The sequence below is a fragment of the Anas acuta genome, chromosome 5, assembly GCF_963932015.1.
Source record: "Anas acuta chromosome 5, bAnaAcu1.1, whole genome shotgun sequence".
Taxonomy (NCBI): domain Eukaryota; kingdom Metazoa; phylum Chordata; class Aves; order Anseriformes; family Anatidae; genus Anas; species Anas acuta.
The window spans coordinates 2,806,814-2,824,919 of NC_088983.1; the positions used below are offsets into that span (position 1 = coordinate 2,806,814).

At 46.5% G+C, this 18,106-nt stretch overlaps 2 protein-coding genes across 6 annotated transcripts in view; both read right to left on the minus strand.

Moving 5' to 3' along the window:
* Positions 1-146: 146 nt before the first annotated feature.
* Positions 147-13,878, minus strand: CDKL1 (cyclin dependent kinase like 1). 2 transcript variants are annotated; one of them, XM_068682244.1, is made up of 9 exons: positions 13,487-13,878; positions 10,153-10,274; positions 8,059-8,131; positions 6,401-6,491; positions 5,582-5,782; positions 3,580-3,662; positions 3,005-3,061; positions 2,124-2,279; positions 147-1,200 (listed from the first exon to the last, which is right to left on the minus strand). In XM_068682244.1, exons 1-9 carry the CDS (start codon positions 13,652-13,654, stop codon positions 1,093-1,095), a joined length of 1,059 nt encoding a protein of 352 aa, XP_068538345.1. In that variant the 5' UTR covers positions 13,655-13,878; the 3' UTR covers positions 147-1,092. The 2 variants fall into 2 exon arrangements, with proteins under 2 accessions (XP_068538345.1, XP_068538346.1); XM_068682245.1 differs by lacking the exon at positions 13,487-13,878 and adding an exon at positions 13,303-13,478.
* An 837-nt stretch (positions 13,879-14,715) lies between these two features.
* Positions 14,716-18,106, minus strand: part of MAP4K5 (mitogen-activated protein kinase kinase kinase kinase 5) — a 67,635-nt gene continuing 64,244 nt past the window's right edge. For all 4 annotated transcript variants that reach the window (XM_068682234.1, XM_068682231.1, XM_068682232.1 and 1 more), the window contains one exon: positions 14,716-18,035. In XM_068682234.1, the coding sequence (XP_068538335.1) occupies positions 17,948-18,035 (88 nt within the window). In that variant the 3' untranslated portion in view covers positions 14,716-17,947. The remainder of the gene's footprint in view (positions 18,036-18,106) is intronic.

Genomic DNA, 18,106 nt, shown 5'->3' on the forward strand with positions numbered 1-18,106 from the left:
TGTAACCAAAACTACTGATGCACCCAACAACATTCAAGGTTAAAATAGCAGCACTGGGAAAAGAAAACATTTCTGCTGTAGTTTGCAAGTAGGAAGAGGATGTTCCTTGACCGTCATTAAAATTTTATGCAGTAAACCACATCCCGTAAATTGGAAAAACAAGCTACATTTATTTTATTCAAACACAACATTACATTCTGAAGTTACACAAACCCCAACGTTTGTTCTCCTACACATACTTAGGTAGAATTCCTGCCTGTGTCTGGCTCTTGTTATAAATTACATTCATGAATTGTTTTTGATAAAAACAATTGTTCACTAGGCAAGTGACTTCACTATTGACAAAAACAGCAAATAAAAATAACCTCATAATGCAAGGAAGAAACAGGTAGGACAAAATCCAAAAAGACTAAAGAAAAAATAGATTTTCATTAATTATGTTCTCCTTTTGGTAACTGTCCCTGCTACGCCTTCCATTAAGTCTAAGTCATTGCCAGTACTTTTAATACTCCATGATATAGAAAGCAGTACACAAGGCAGACATATCTTTAAAGCAGTGCTGTTTCAGCAGGTTTAGAACTAACTGCACCACTTAGGTAGCCTGGCTTCAGTCTTGGCTCCATAAACACACACATCTGTCTTCCACGCACATAGGGAATAAGGTTACAGCTCCATGCAGGATCAGTTACTTAGCCCCAGTCTAAAACAGTGTAACTGTTCTGACACGGTGGGAGTCTCCAATTTATTTGGCAAGGTTGCAGGTCTTCTGCCAAGTCTGAACTACAGACAACAGATAGGCGACAGAGTTCTTAAGATTCACACTGTAAACACTGGTTTGCGGCAATTCTGAACCAGTATGCAATCATGAATTAAAGCAAAACAAATGCAGTTTCCTTTGTACACAGAACACTGCCTAACGGGAGCTTGGAGTGCATCGCTTTCCTTCCATTAGTGGCCCAGAGTGCGTTACTTTACAGACCACTTTTATATGTCATAACACGTAGTAATTTAGTTTTCCATCCCATCTCCTCCTTGTATAAATTCTGAAGAACTTGAATTTTGAACAATACGTAGTTTTTAATCTTCCATCCATTAGATGTTAGGGAAATGGTAGTTTGATTTCCTTGTTTTGCTGAAGTACTTCTTGCTGTCCAGAGCTGGCAGAACGTTACTGCTGGTTAACTGAGGCAGGCACTGCAACTAAAGCAGAAGTTACTCAGTGTGTATGTGTTTGAAATGAGAATAAAGCACACACTTCATTTTTTAACAGGAATATAAGCTACAGAACTATTTGTTCTGTAATTCTATACTTTTTAAAGTATGAGTCATGGATCTGGTGTTCTACAACTGGACAGCAACCAGAGTAGCTCATTAAAGGTATTTCTTCCAAACATCCAGGGGAAAAAAAATACAGTTATATCCCGTGTCATAGAAATGGAAGATGTGAGTCAGTTGGATCCAGGAAATTATATGCTCTAGCAGTTCTCTGTCCTGCATTTCCAACTTCCCTGCATGTTACCAGCTCAGTATTACAGCTGTCATGGGGAATGTACATCATTAGAAGAAAGAACTGCTGAATGACTCTTATCATGGGCAGGATTTGAAGTCTTGGGCTGGAGTCTGGAAAGAGTGAAACGGCAGCGAAATGTTTGCTTGGCCACTTCAGTTGCAGAAATGCCCATTGCATTGTCTAGCATCTGGAAGTCAGCAAGGGTTCACATCCCATCAGTAATTACAAATAGAACCGGGCATTTTTGCCATCTGTATAACTTGGGATTCAAAAGCATCAAGAAGATCCCAGAGAACTCTTGAGTTAAACCAAATGTTCAGCTATCCTGCTATACTTTGTTGGGAATGCACGTTCCTAGATAAACCCGATCTTTCCCATTGCTGTGCTGCTTATCTCCAGTGACTCAACGGAGCTGCAATGCAGAATTCAGTTTGTACTGAGTTACTCGTTAGCCAGGAGATTCGTTTTCTCCTTGGGCTAAAATTAGATTGGTCCAGTGTGGGACTTCTGCCTCTCCCTTAACTGCCAGGATGAGCAACTCTTGGGAACCAAGCAAAGAAAACGAGTTCCCTTGTTAGACAAAGAAGACTAAATACTTCTATGAAAACGTTACCCCTGGCACATGCTTCCGTGTCAACTTGGCTGTTTTCCGAGCTGTTTTTTCATGTTCTTTCCCCGGATCTCCTGCCTCCCTAATGCTGTCAAAATAGGGATGCTGCAGCAGCTGCTCACATGTCTGCCTCTCTGCAGGGTCCATATGAAGGCAGCCCTTAGAAAAGAACAAATAAAGAATCACACAGAACACTTGGTAAAACCGTCTGCACAATGCCACCTACTCACAACAACCAACAACTATTCCCACAGATATATGCCTTAATTTTTTAAATTAATTCTAAGAGTCTGGCTTTTCAGAGTCAGCACAAAGCTTGCAAAGCAGCTAATTTTGAACAATTGTCTCTTCTGACACAAGGCATTGACAGAAACTGAGGCTACAGGAACAGCTACAATTGTGTGGTGTAGCAAACCATCACGTCTCAAAAAACAGTTAAGCCTATAACTTTCATTTGAACTAGAACAGCTTTCTTAAATGGGAATCCACTGCATAACTAGCTGTGTTGTTCCAGTGTTTAGCATAGCACTATTGAAAGCTGCACCTTAGTTTTAATGCATTCATTCATCCTCAGTTTCCATTTAGTGCATCTTAACAGTGCAATGTTTTCCATTTTCATGCTAAAGATGAGTGGATAAAAGAGAAATGGATTAAAAGTCTTCCCCAAGTCCCCTCGAGCTCTATTTTCCTACGAATATCTGATTATTCAGTAGCCAAATCTCAATTTGCCACCTGAATAAGATTGCATTTGCTAAGTCTCAGTGCAGAGCTCTTCCACTAGTCCTGGGCACCCATCTCTGGGTGGCCCTGCTTGAGGCAGGGCTTGGACCAGTGACCTGCAGAGATCCCCACCAACCTCAGCCATTCTGTGGTAGTTTGCATACCTTCATGAGAGCTAAAGCAGGGTGTGAAATACTGGGGAACTTCATTTCCAGTGGCTCCTGGAGGAAAAAGAAAGAGTGAGTGTACTCGTGTTAGCAAGTTTTTCTTTCACCAGCGTACAGACGCCCAGCTTACCATAGCAATGTGACCTGTACCTCCCCAAATGCATGTCACTTCATGTGCTTAGCAGGGAGCTGCCTGCCATTACAGGTAGATTGGCTGCTGTGCCACCAGAAGTGGGGGAGAAGGAGCAGAGATTAATTATTTGTTTGATTGCTTTTCCACAGGGTATCAGTTAAAAAGTCATGAGAAGGGTTCAGCCACCTCCAAATAATATTGTAGCATACATGCACAAAGTCACGGGCAAGGCTTTTGGGTAGGGAAAAAGTTCTGCACGGAAAAGGATTGGTCAAGATGAAAAGTAAAACTTTTCCAGCTCTAGATCCAATGCAGGTAACCTGTACTCTAGGGAAAAAGAGGCAGGGATGTTTCTCTGTGCAAGCACTGTGTCTCCTTAACAGATAGATTGCTGGGCAGTGCTAGGTGCAAGGGGAATGCATCCGAAGGGAGCTCTTACCATGCTCTCTGGGTCCGGAATTCTCACCCCGCTGAAGAACTGGTTGGTGCTGAACACTTGCTGGTGTCTGGGAATAAGATCCCCTTTGACCAAGGAAAAGAAAAAAAAGAAAAGTTAAATTGATTTGCTGTTTTTACAGCACCTGCGTTGAACGAGCTGGTCCTCGAACAAGGCTGACAGCACCCAAGAGAACAAGTAAAGAGGTGGAATTACCATCAAGTGAGCTGACAAAGTATTTTGTGAAAACATCCTTCCATCCAGCACACCAGTGACTGCACAGCCACCTGTCTGTGCTGCATGACAGGCAGGGCCACACATCTCTAGCTGCCTGCAGTCACAACTGCCTGGGGCCTCATGCTGTAAATAACGCCAAGAAATGCAGCTGCTGGGAGCAGTTTCTGGAGCAGGAGCACCCAGCTGCTGTGCCTCTTCCCCTCCAGGCTCTGAGGTTCTGTGCTGTGCAGCAGTGGTCAGTGTGAATTGTGGTCACTGCAGCTGGGGGCTGTAAAAACACAAATTTCTGTGCATCTCCTCCCGCCAAATGCCTGGATCTTATCACTTCATTATTTGGGAAACTGCAAATTTGGATTTCCACTGGCAGAAAGACCCCTCAAGAGAAGAATGAAGAATGCACTGGGAGGAGGTGGGAGAAATACTAAGGTTTGTAACCACATCTGCTCCGTGCCAGCACCCAGTGTGCTGGCTGAACTGGAGATGAGTGACAGCGTGCGGGGACGTGCTCAGGCATCATAGCTAGAGGGTGCTGTGCAAACACCTACAGGGATCTGAAACTCCAGCCACACCACAGAGCTGTGCTTCAGCCAGGAATCCTTCCCAAAGTGTTAAGCAAGAGCGGCTCAGCAGCTCGCTGCCCTGCTCACACGGGCTGCGATGGAGCTGCCCGGGCGGGGATGAGCGACTGGCAGGAGTCGCTGTTTGCTTTGGACGTGGGCACACGTTGTTGGCTGGGCTGTGTCCGCAGGGAGGCTGAGCGGGGCCCTGCCAGCCCACGGCCATACCAAAGCTCTGCTTCAGCCTTTCCAAAGGGAAAGGATCCCCACGAGGCAGCCTGTGCGCAAAAACAGGCTGTCTTTTGACTGCTTCAAGGGGACCGACCACAATTGTTCCTGCTTCATTAAAATTTAACTCCTACTGAAACCCTTTTTGTGCAGTCCTGAGGATGTTGTGTGGAAAAGGGCAGAAGTGCAGCATCGCTGCAGACACGCTGTAGCTGTTTCCCCAGTGCAGCCTCATCGTTGTTTTTTGAAGTTTGTAGCAGCTTGGAGCAAGCAAAATGTTTAAAATGAATTTAAAAAAAAGAACCAGTGCAACAGCCAAAGCACCGTAATTACACAGCTCTGGCCAAGGAGCTTTTCGCTGTTGATTCTACCTCCATCGACCACTTGGATCAAAAGAGGATTTCTGGCTGAGACCCTGTCATTAAAAATAAACCAACTATAGCTCAGCTAACAGTGGCTCGAATGTATTCTGGAGGATGAAGCAATCAAACTGGGTTTCTGGCTAGGGAACTCATTTGTTTATAGCCACTCGTCACCTTTACAGTTTTGTAAATTGCTCAGTAAAAAATTACAGTTCTGTGTTCGTTCCAAGAATTTCATCTAAACAGGGGGGGTTGTTCCTTCCCACCCCATAAACAAGATGTTACACACTAATACTAAAAGGAAGCAACGAGACTGGATCAGTTCAAGTGTTAAATGGATAACTGTTCTTTTGTTCAACCTGTTTCAAATCCAGAGTGGCTCCTAGAATTCCTGGGAGAGCAAAGACAAGCAGGTGGGACAGAGAAACAAAGTGTTCACGCTCTTTTCCAAGCACACAGCCACCACCAGGCACCTGCGATGTTCAGCAGACCGGCACCTACTAAAGGCAGAGAGCCCCTGGGTGAATTCACCTCCCGCTGGCTGATTCCCAGGACAGAGGAACCCACTTCTTGGGCAGCTGCAGCCTGCCAGAGGCGTCAGGAGCCCTGAGGGACACTTACCTAGGGTTTTTCGGATGAGGTACAGCTGGTCCACATCAGACTTGCCAGGCCACAGGGGGACCCCAGCCAGCAGCTCCGCGAAGACGCAGCCGATGGCCCAGACGTCGACGGGAGGCCCGTACTGCGTGTCGCCCACCAGCAGCTCCGGGGAGCGGTACCACCTGGTGGCCACATAGTCCGTGTAGTAATCGCTGGGCCCAGCTGAGGGTGGATCCGGGAGGAGAGAAACAAAAAGCAGAGCGGGATCAGAGCGAGGCAGGCAAGCCGCCAGAGGTTTTTACGGATGTTGGGGCAGCAACGAGAGCACCTCCTGGACAGGGAAGAGCTACAGGAACAGGATGAGTCACCGGCCGCTAGCAGAACCCAACGTGGAAACATTTAGGGTTTGGGGAAAATCAAGACCAGATTTTTCTCGCACTGAAAATATGCAGAGCTTTGCAGCAGGACCCGGTGCCAGCCAGTGGTCACTTCTCAAAGCCCACATGATTTGTCTGAACAAGAGCTAAAAAAAATAAATAAATAAAAACGAAGGGGGTTATTATGACGGAAAATGTGAAAACATTGTTTGCAGAGACAGTGCCTTCTGCCAAAGGCAGCCCTCCTGCCAGGGAGCTCCAGCTGGGTCTCCAGCATTGCACAAGCAACGCAGGCAGCGCAGAGGTGCCCGAGCTGGGTGCAATCCAGCAGCTCCTGCACCACAGCAGTACAGCTGTGCCGGCAGGGAGCTCTGATGCAGTTTATTTACAGAGGCGTTTGGCTGTCTGAGCTAGCTGCACGTAAACTGGTTTGGGGATCTGTACCCAGGCCTCTCTCACTCACTCAGTATGCGAGCAAATCCAAAGTCACAGAGCTTGATGACCGAGTGTTTTGTTATCAGGATGTTTTCTGGCTTTACGTCTCGGTGGATGCACTGGAAACAAACAACAAACAGACAAAAAAAATACACCCAAGGTTACAAGCAAGTATTTCACCTGGCCCTCAGATAAACAACCTCTTCATTCAGCCACACACCCCGTGCAAATTGTGCCATGAATGTTAACCACGCAATCATTTCTGCTGAGAGAGAAGACGAAAGCATTTCTTAGCAGCAGCTAAAGTCACGTCCTGCTGGGCACAGCAATTACCTCGCCTGTACCCCACGCCTGGGATGAGACACCGTGCACCCAGCCTCGTCTGCACAGATCCTTATCTCTTGGGCAGTACTGGCTGAGCTCCCCAGCACCAGCTGGGAACCAGTTAGCAGGAGGAGCGAGGTTTACGGAGCAAGGGTTGTTGTGTACCTTAACCTGGCTCTCTAGAAATCAGCTCAGCTTACGCAGGTTTGTATAGCACACTCCTAATGAGGGGCTCAATTAGGAGAGATCCCGAGGAGAGGGGCTGTTGTGTGTGGGGCTCCACGGGATCAGTTCCTCAATCAAGTCCAGGAACTGATTTACTGATGATGATCTAGTGGACAAGCAAAGGATTTTGCTGGCAAAGCAAACACCTTGGGCTTCTCCTAGCTGAGCTGGTGGTAAATTACTGTGTCTGCTCCCAAGGACAGAAATGCTCCTTGTTAAATCAGTGCCAGGGAGTGCCAGAAAAGGGCAACTGCATAAAAACTCATTACCTGCGATGTACAGCAGGCCAGACTGCATCTAATTGTTTCCTTGGCTTTAAAACTCCATTAAATCTTTCAGACTGAGAGAGGGAACAGAAAGAAGCAGCAAAACAACAAATCCTGGAAGCAGGACAGACCCATGACCAAGTTCCTGCGTCTCAGCCGGACATAATTCTTCGAGCAAAGACAAAACACCCATTCCAGAGCAATCTCCTGCCAGCCTCCTAAACCTCAAGCACTGGCAGATAAACAAAACCCAAGACAACTCCAGCTAAGTTTGCCTAATGGACTTCTCCAAAAGGCTCCTTTCCTTCCCTGCCTCTTAAAGCATCCCCACAGCATTCTGCAAAACGCTTGCCATGCACAGAGCTCTCATCTCCCTCAAGAAAACAGGGGAGGGGCTGTACGGCTGTTTTACTGCATCTAACTTCTGAAACCTCTTAACTGGCGACAGGATTCAGTTCCTGTGACTATCAGCAGAGGGACTTGCTGGGAAACCAGTAGCAGTTCGCTCAGGTCTGAGCTGGTGAGACATTAAGCCAGTTTTCTGAACATCAGCTGTAACAGTACACGTGTTATATATACAACAGGAAACATGACCCAGGGAACATATAAGGATATATTCTTGCTCAGCCTGGAAGCTGCTTTAAGGTCGTTAGTTCAAATCATTTCTCGACAGCAAACCCAAGGGACCTGTGTGACTAAATGCAGCTGTTCTGGGCACACACAAATATTTCAGATACGTGTTTTCTGTTGAAAATGGGAAATGGCACCTCTATCTTCTTCCCATGAAAACCCCATAATCAGAGAAATGGCACCAGAATCTCTCATCCAAAGCCATGCTACTACACTTGGTAGTGCTGGTCAGGGGACTTACGTTGTGTTTATGGCAAAAGTTCAGAGCTTGGAGAGTCTGCCAGGTTATACTCTTGACTAGATGCTCTGGCACCCTGTTGTAAAAAAGCACATTTTTTACTTTGGTCACAAAAATAACTTCACTATTACAGGAAAAAGGAAGAGGAGGCCTTTGAGTGCTAAACAATCATAGACGAGTCTGAGCAAAGCAGTCAGGGACCAAGTCAGAAAATGCAGAGGACAAACACTAGCTGCATTTTTTGCTATAAATTTTACGAGAAACACACAAAAATCCTCAGCTCGTTGCTCTCCCCACTGCAGGGAAGCTGTCAGGCTGGGCTGCTGATGGTTAATGCTGTTTGTGCCTCTTCCCCTGCTTCAGAGCTGCAGCTGAGCCCTGCCTGCACCTCCTCAGAGAGCCCTGCAGAAGGTAAAGCTCTCCTCTCAGGCTGCCCTCCCAGCATTGCAGGAGCATCAGAGAGAAAGTCAACGCCACTGCAGTAAGACACGAGGATTTATGGTGACCAGGAGCATTGCAGAGCGTCTCGTACCACTCAGTCCCAGCAGCATAAGCCTGGTAACGGCGTGTCAGAGCCTGCAGGTCTGTGTCCAGTCCTGTCTCGTGGCTGTGCTTGGCCCCCACACTTCCTCGCAGTCCTTCTGAAATGCCAGGGGGCATTGCTGCCTCTGCAGCTGCTCAGAATTGGAGGCAGTGAAGGATCCAGAGTGGAGATGCATGCTCTGACCTGCCATGTTGTTGTGTCATTGTGCAGAGTGGAGAGGTGCCCAAATGGGACAGGAAGGATGTTCCTACAGGAGTATAAGGCCCTACTTCGGTTTGTGTCTCTGCCCCTTTCCTCCAGTGGCTGGCAATCGCTTCTGAGAAAAAAATATTTGTTAAAAATTCAAAATTCAGCCTCCTCTCCTCTTCTCTGTCTGCCTGTAGTGGTCTTCAACCCCAGGAAAGGCAGCGTGACAGTCTTGGCAGTTTCAAGCTCAAATCCAATTTTATTTCATATATCTAATGCTGTAAAAATTTTGATTCATCATAAATAATAAATTACAAAAAAGTTGCAAGAGGCTGGCTTTAAGATCCCCTCTGCTGTCAGTGCTGAAGGTCTTGTGCTGGCACTGCTGTTGAAAAGCTTGAGGTTCCCTGCGGCAACACCCTAGAGTGATGAGTTCTGCACTGACAGCCTGAGAAAGGGACGATTTGGCCAAATTACCTGGAAACGTTGTGCAAAGAGACATGTGCCCACCCATCTTAATCCCAACCACAACAGCCTTGGCCATCTGCAGATCAAAAGCAAAGCCCGCAGCCAGGTGTTACACGTTCCCACTGCAGCTGTTGTGATGAATGCAAAGGAAACGTGAAATGTTTTCTTCCAGGAGGGTTTTGGGTCCTCTCTTTGGGTTCCAGGTGAACAGGCTCAAACTGGGGTGGCTGCTGCTGAGCAGCTCCCAGAGCCACATGCTCTGTTCTCCTACAGCTCCATCTCACACAGAGAATACCAGGCTCTTGTTTACTCAGCCCCAAATTAGCCTCCTGCAGGCAATTCACTGAGCTTCAGGCCATGTGAAATGATTTATGAACTTGTGCTTAGCATTTCCACGGCACCAGCTCACGGTGAATAATTAGGGGTGATCTACCTAGCGGGAGTGTCCTTCCTAACGTGTCAAAAGAATAAACCCTGTCCTGGAGAATGTGCCTTCTGCTCACGTAGCTCACACTTTGTGCAAGTGCCTGTGCAAAGAGGAGGCTCTCCGACCTTCCGGAGCTCTCTGAGGCCGTGCAGAGAGGAGCAGGCACAGCTCCAGGTAACTCTGCAGCAGGACACGAGATCTCTCAGCACTGGGGGCTGCTGCTGCCGAGCCAGCCAACGAGCACCCAAATGCTCGGGCTCGGTGCTCCTGTCACCTGGGTGAGCAGGGCAGGAGCAATTCTTTTGCATGTTGCTGCTGAGCCACAATAGCAACCCGAGTCCTGGGCACCGCACTGAGAAACCTCTCCTGTTCTTAACGAAATCCCTCTGGAAACTACGGAGCAGCAACGGGCTCCCGTGGACACCCCCTGCCTCCTCTGCTGAAAGCTGTCAGTGCGGGACAGGTCACTCACCCCCAGGGGTGCTTGTCCAGCTCGTGGAGCACCGTGTGGTCGCAGTATTCGAAGACCAGATGCAGCTTCCTCTTCCTCCTGAAGACTTCCAGCAGGTTCACCAGGTTGGGGTGTTTCAGTTGCTGTAACACAGTGGAAGGACTCGTTAGCTACTGCATGGCAGGGGGGGTGTTTGGGGAAAAGTGAGGGATGCGGTGCCTTCACCCCCCCCAGGATCTCAATTCCTTGAGCTGAAACCTTTTGCAGAAGCACAGCACAACGCGGGGAAATGGCACACGGGAGGAGCCCTTAAGGCAAACACACATTTAGGGACACCACGAGCTCCTCTGATAAGCATAAAGCAAGCATCTGGCTGCAGCTTCTCCACTTTATTGTCAGCATCTGGATGGATTAATCAGGATTTTTATTGCTGCTTTTGCCCCTCAGTTCACTTCCCGTGCTCATACCAGGGCTTCCCCTCCCTGGGAGCTCAGACAGATCCTTACCATACAAACACCTGAGCAGGGCAGGGTTTTAGATGCACCTTCCAAGAGGTTAGGCTGGAAATTTACGGCACCTCCTCATTTTCTATTCTTTTATTCGTATTTTGGGGCAGGACTAGAAGTGGGCTTCAACCACGGGGTGAAGACAAAGCATTCAGAGTAGAAAGCAGGGAGGCAGCTGAGGGACGTTGGTTTTTCTTTTCGGATGATGCACGGCCCCATCCACACTGCTTGCAGGGACGTGCACCAAGGCTTTAGAACACAGAACCCCAAGGTGAAGGATCACGGAATGCATTTTATTTAAACACATCATTGTAAAAGCTCCTTACAAAGAGACCTTCCAGGGAGCTCACTGCCTCCGGGGGCACTGTACTGAACCCAAACTACTCCGAGCCCTCAAGCCAGCCCGCAGGCCCCACGGGTGTATGGAACGTGGCTGTTCAGTCCTGCAGCTGGCTGCAAGGAGCTGATCTTTCTAAAGAGCATCTCCTACCACCCACACAAACCATTCCTTCAGCCCCTGCGAAGGGCCAGGGCTCCTGCCCACACCGTGTAAAGTGTGTGCCAGCATGGATCAAACCCAGATAACAACCAAGATTTCCTTCCTTTTCACTTCCTTGGTCCTTTCTGGTAGGTGTCCCCTCTCAGGGACAGGCGAGGCCAGAAGAGTTGCCAGCTGACTGTAACGCAAGAAGAAAGGAAACCAACGGTAACAGGAGACCTCTGGAAACCTCTGCCATTAACAGGTTGGTGGTATCGCCTTCAGGAGCGACTGTCGCAGGAGCTGGCTGTGTCGAGGCACCATCTCTGTGTCCTGGCCATCCTCACGAGAGCGTGGAGCTGGATTTCTGGAGGGAGACAGCTCGGGCTCGAAGCACGAGGTCTGGCTGGGCTGGGGCTGCTCAGGGGGGACACAGCTTTGGGAATGAGCTCTGGTGGGCACGGGACCTGCAGGGGGTGCCCCAGGAGGGCCGTGCCCTGGCATTGCCCCACGCCCTGCTCACAGCCAGCCTCAGGTCAGGGCTCTGCAGGCATTCAGGCCGGCAGCTCTCTACACAAAGGAACTGCAAACCTGCGGGCTTCTCCCCATGGTTACAGCTACTCCTGTGTGAAGATAGCAGGCGTTTCAGCCGCTCCTACGGCACGGGGAGCAGGCAGGGACCCGTCTTTGGCTCTCTGCTTCCAGCCTCGCTCTCCCACCTCGCCTCCCACGGCTCCCAGCCACAAAGCCCTTGAATCTACAAGGCGTTTGTTGTGCAGAATGGTGATTTATCAGCCCTATGGTGGTGATTTATCAGCCCTACGTTCTTCTCTGATGAAACCCAACCTCACTGCATCTTTGACAACCACTGAGTTGTTGCCTGAGCAAGGAACCACCTCAACAAACAAGCAAACAAACTGTTGCTATTTACAGGCAAAAAGCTGAAAAGACTTTTCTCTCTGCAGGTCTGCACTTGTTAAAATCAACACCGCCCTGACACAGGTCCTGCCACGGCCAGCCGCAGTTGTGCTGCTCTGTACCCTGCAGGGTGATGCATTGCCCATCTGCACGAGGGACTTTGTGATTATTTTCCTCTTCAGATCTCTTAGATCATTTCAATCTGAATGCATCTCCAGCATCGCTTACTAAAACAACCCAGCCACCTCTCATCCCTTTGCTTCAGAAAGGAGAAAACTGAGGCTGCTTCTCCACATAACCTAACTGAAAAATTAATATTTTTTTCCTAGATGATGACTCTTTGAGCCTCACATTCAGGCTTTCTTTACCTCTTTCTGTAGCAGGTAGGGAATCAGGCCTTCATATTCCTTTGGCAATAACACTTACATCATTCATTTATATATAAATGCTCAATAAAAGACAAGCTGAGAGCACAAAAGGGATTTGGAGAGGAGAAATACAAGAAATACAGCAACCAGCTGAAATCCTGCACTTACTGTAAGCCTGAAAGTCACCCGGTTCCCAAAAAGCAAACCAGGGCAGCTCCATGGAAGGGAACAGGGACAGCAAGGAGCGATCGACCGCTGTGACACCAACGGGCAGCGAGGGCTGGGAACAGCCTCAGGCAGAAATCAGCAACCAAGGAACTATCAGTTTTGGGAAAGAAGTCTTAAAATACAACATCTTTCTCTGCAGCTTTCTATGGGGTTCTGTTAACTTCAAAATCCTAAATCCCTGACAGTCTACAAGAACGTGTTGTAGGCTGAAATGCGCATTCCTTGTAAAAAAAGCATCCTACTGAAAGCATTCTACATTATTTTAAAATGTAAAATAACCCAACACGTTATAATTATTGTTCTTTCATCAGTTCAACGTCAAAAAACATTTACATTGCTCTTCTGCAGGGAAGGGAGCTCACTGAAGATGGGGAGATGCCGGAGGCGTATAAAACCACGAGTACCCTGGAGCAAAAAGGGAACCCCCCACGTCTCCTCCACAACCGGGGCGCTGCGTGCTGCCACCCAGCACCAAGTCTGGAACAAATCAAGGGAAATACTTCTTCACACAGCACATTGACGGCTGTGGCGCTGCCTCAGGATGCTATGGAGACCGGATGAATACATGAGTGTAGAAAGAGATTAAACTCAGCAGAAGATGCCCGTGAGCGCCTGCTAAGCCTCTGGCCTTAGAAACTTTGCCAGCAGCTGGGGCTGTGCAAGGAAATCTTACCCCATCCTCTCCTGGATTTCTCCTCATTTCTGCACTCTCCTGGCCCACTGCCAGCAGGGTGGGCTACACGAACCCGGGCTCTGACCCACTGCAAACATTCCTGAGCTTTTATTTTCTCAGGGAAGGAAGCAGAGAGGCTGAACGCAAACCCAGGACGGGGTGAGAGGAGGCGAGGTGCTGCTACCTTCAGCATGCGGACCTCCCGCAGGGCGATCTTCCTGATCACCGGGTCCTCCTCGGACTCCAGGAACTTCTTGATGGCCACCACCTGCCCCGTGTCCTTGTTGCGGCACTTGAAGACGACGCCGTAGGAGCCCTCCCCGACCTTGCCCAGCTTCTCGTAGCGCTCCATGGCGCCGAGCCCGCCTCACGCCGCCGCCTCGCCTCAGCGCGGGGCTCCCGCCGTGAGGCGGCTCCCGCCGGGCGCTGAGGGGAGGGAGGAGGAGGAGGAGGAGGAGAAGGAAGATGAGGAGGAGGAGGGGAAAGAAGAGGTGGAGGAGCCGCCCCTAGGGACACGGGGCCAGCCGGGAGCCGCCGCCGCTTGCTCTGCCCCCTGCCGAGGCTCTCCCGCCCTGCTCTGCTGTGGGGGGGCTGCGCGGCGCTGGTGGCCTCTGATTTTTTTATATATATTTTATATATATATACATATATTTTATTGGAGAGGATTTTGGGTGCCCAAACACAGCTGGATTTGGCGTGGAGCCCAGATGTTGCATCGTCTCCCCCACACAGCTCGAGCACCTCAAGTGCTTGCCCCCTGCTGAGCTTCCACCAGGAGCTTGTCCCTTGCAGCGTTCCCATCTCTTACCTTTATATCACCTTTTCTTGGGCACCCATTTAGGTCCGTGGCCGCTTACCCAGTTCCTGATGCCCTAACGAGGTGGCAATCTTCTTCCAGTTGATTTGTAGAAATTCAGGTCTGTGTAGATCCTCTGCTCCACGCAGCGTTCTGGGATAAGGTTACCTCCTGTCCCACCACCAATCCTTTCTTTCCCAAGGTCTTTTCTGAATGCTACCCAGAACAAAAGGGGCACTATTTATGTTTCTCCTAAGCCACATCTATCAGCGATAACTCTCCCCATGTTGCCACACACAGGTCTCTTTCTGGTTCTTTGCGTACCCTTTCATTTTTATGACAAATATGTCTCCTCTCAGCAGTACTGCCCAGTCACTGAGATGCTCCTGGCTCTATCAAGACTTGCAATCAAAGCACCAGACAAATGCTGTGAGCCAACTAAACTTCCAGCTGCTTTTCTGAGGAAATCATCTGATAGAGTTGTCCCCAAGAGAGACCTGCAGAGCTCCCTCAGAGAGAGGTCCGTGGACTACGCCGCTGTGGAAGCTCCTCAGATGAGAGGTCAGACCCACACGTCATTCCCAGACACCCCATACAGGCCACACCACACCTCAGTATCAAATAAAGCATAGTTTATTTGGCATAGACTGAAATGAACTGTAACAGAAATTGAAGTAGAACAAAGCCTAGTTGCACAAACTGGAACGAGTGCAGTTAGAATCTCAGTTACAATCTAATGCATAAACAAGGTAAAAAGTACATTTCAGAGTCTCCCAGTCTTCACTTTTTTTACTCAGAGACATAGTGGCTCACTGATGCATTGTACCTCTCATCTTTTGAAGAGATGTCATCACAAGTACAGTTTTATTTCTCAGTTACAATGAATTTGATCAGGAAATCAAGAGACTAATTACGTGCTGCTTTTCAAATACTGTCTGTACTTCAAAGAGCACTAGGAGCCTGTTTTAAGGCTTTCAAGTTGAGTACATGAACCTTGTGCATCAAATAACTAATACTTTGATATCTATCAAAAGAGTCATGAGGGGGAGAGCAAGCTTTTGCTTAATAAACTCCAAAACCACACGCTAGGCTTTCTCAACCCTGGCTGAAATGTCACAAAAACATACAAGGATACAGACGATATCAGATTAACTTAAACAGCCTAACAATACAAATCACACTAGTCAGAGTCACCCAGACTGGCCAGTCCAGCTAGGAAACATGCTAATCAGTTGTGCCATACTCCCCTAAGAGTAACAAGTGAGGTTTTACACTAGGAAACAGTATCTTGCAGATTATATAATAAAATGCCACTGTCTATAAAACCAGACCAGATAAAGCATTTCAGAATAAACCATTAGAAATGCTTTAACAGCTAAAAAGGAAGTTTGATTACAGGAGGGCTTTCCTAGATTCCTTCTTTATAATTCAGCAAATCACCAGTCATTCATGTCATTCAAAGAAAAATACTTTCAGTTCATTATTTTTGCATGACAGTGTCCTGACCTAGTAGTTATTTACTCCAGTTATCCCCCATAAATACTCATATTTTATTCACACATTTCTCTACTCTTCGAGAGATCTTTAAGTCTTTTCAAAGATGAAGCCAAAATTACTTTCTGCAGTGAAAAAAGTAAATTATGTGAAAACATTTGCTCTACAACATCCATACCTGGTGCTTCACTTTTTCATCAAGGTTGTTGTCGTCTATGAGTTACACAATTTTAGAGTTAGTCACCAATCATTGTTACCTATAGACTAGGTCAGTAGTAGAGAACTTAATTTCCTTAAAACAAAATTTAAATTTCTCTTTTAACACTGCTGATCCAATTACAGCTGACCACTTAAAACGTTTTCAGTACATTGCTTGTGGGCTGATTTTCAAGTTCTATCTGTACGCTTAGTATTTATTAAACCTTGATAAGGTTTCAGAACTGAAAAGCTTGACTTGATTTAAATACCAAGTCAGTAACAAGAATTAGTTTTGAATGACAATGCTAAGTGGATAAAATGCTAAATTGTGTGCAGGTTTGTCTTTTTTTTTTTCCTTTCCATAACATAAAACTCCAGCTGTACCTCGTAACAAAAAGACATTACTGATTCATCACATGTGATGAATTAATTCCATCTATGTTAAATTATGAATCAAGTAGTCTGATGCCTAAGCAGATAACCCGGCACTCTGTTCGCCAGGTTGCGAGTTAAGATCAAACCAGCCCCATTCTGCTCTGTCAGTAAAGCCTTGAGACAGGCCAAGCTGCTGTAACACACTTACCTTTAATGCTTTAATAAAATGACTTGTGAAGCTTTCTCAGGGTAGCAGATCACAGGAGTTGAATAAATGGCAGCAGACTGAAGGATTTAATTTAAAAAACCCTCCCTTCAAATTTTAATGAACTGCTACTGTATCTGCCTATGGACTGTGTTTACTTACATCAAAGCTAGCAGGTTAATATGAGGTAGTAGAACCAGATGCTATCCTGTAGTCAGCCTATATTTATATTTCATGGTACCTCAGGAATTTCAATTAATGAGGAAGACAAAAGGAACCAATGTGACTCTTTAATGGAGAAATAAAAAGAGAAAGAAAATTGCAGATGACAAAATAGGGAAAGGGAAAAGGTGATTGAAAGCTTTAATATAGAGTACGGGTTCTTATCATATTTATTTATACTACACAGCTGGGGAATTAACCATTTCCAAACAACTGTCTGACTGAAGACAGCTGAATGACTGCACGGACAAAAAAGCTCCGAAGTTCAGTCATCGCTAACAGGCTCCCCTTTGGAATAGTATAAATAAACTACACGTCATGGGCAGTTCGATACATGATACTTTCATTCATTAAGGATGATGACCAGGTACAATTTCCATTTCACGTCACGAGGCTTATCCCTAATTTATGAAAATAAAGCATATATATTTTGTACATTTATATATATATATAAATATATATATATATAAAAAATACACACTGCCGGTCAACTTAATACACATGCGCACATGCACACACACACGTATGTATATTGTACACACCCACCCAGTAGCAACATGTCTGATATCAATATTATATTTTGTGTACACACACCCTACATCTAGTAAATAAGAAAATCCCTTTTATGGCAATTCTGCAGGCAAAAAAATCAATACAAAATACTTCGTTGTACAAAACTGCATTTTTACAAGATCAACCAACATTGTAACATACCCCTCAATAATGCACTACATCTCTACAAGAAAAAAGAATAATCAAATCTTTATACAATTGTAAAAAAACCTGTAAGCTGCTCTGCAACCTTCCTTTGCTAAAAGTTAGATACATTACACCATTCTAGCAGCAGATTAATAAATAAGGATTAAATAGTCTATTATACAAAGCCATACTGAATGGCAGATTTAAAAACAAAAAGCTTTGCTGATACTTTCACTTCCTACACAAAACTTTTTTATTAAGAATAAGACTCAGTATAAAACAAGGAAACAGCCAGCACTATATCTGTATCTACAGAAGATAAGGAAAATCCAAGGGAAGTCAAATATTTAACAGTTATGGCACCTTTACTGAATAACATTATTTTAAAGGCTCTGTTTCCCTACAACTAATGAGTAAAGGGCTATTTATCTCTCAGCTTTTATTAAGCAAACTTGATATAACCAACCACACAGTGGCAAGAGACAGAACCAGCTGTTCCCAGCTGCAAAAATGAACTGATTTCCACCCTAAAACAGCATCATTTAGGTGACAAGAAAAGAAACGGCAAGTCACAGTCCTGCTTGTACTGAGTTTCCTAATGCTCCTTTTTTCCTCGTGTGGTGAATTCACTGGTATTTGCGTTAGGTTACTGTTGCTTAGTAACTATTTTCATGTCCAGCCAAGATGTAGAGATTGCTGTGTGCAGTCGGGTTTTCTGTTGGCCTGCTTTCCAGCACTACCACTCTGCAATCAAACACAAACAAAATCCAAAATTGTTAGTGGCAAGAATATGAAGCACATAGTTAACTACCGAG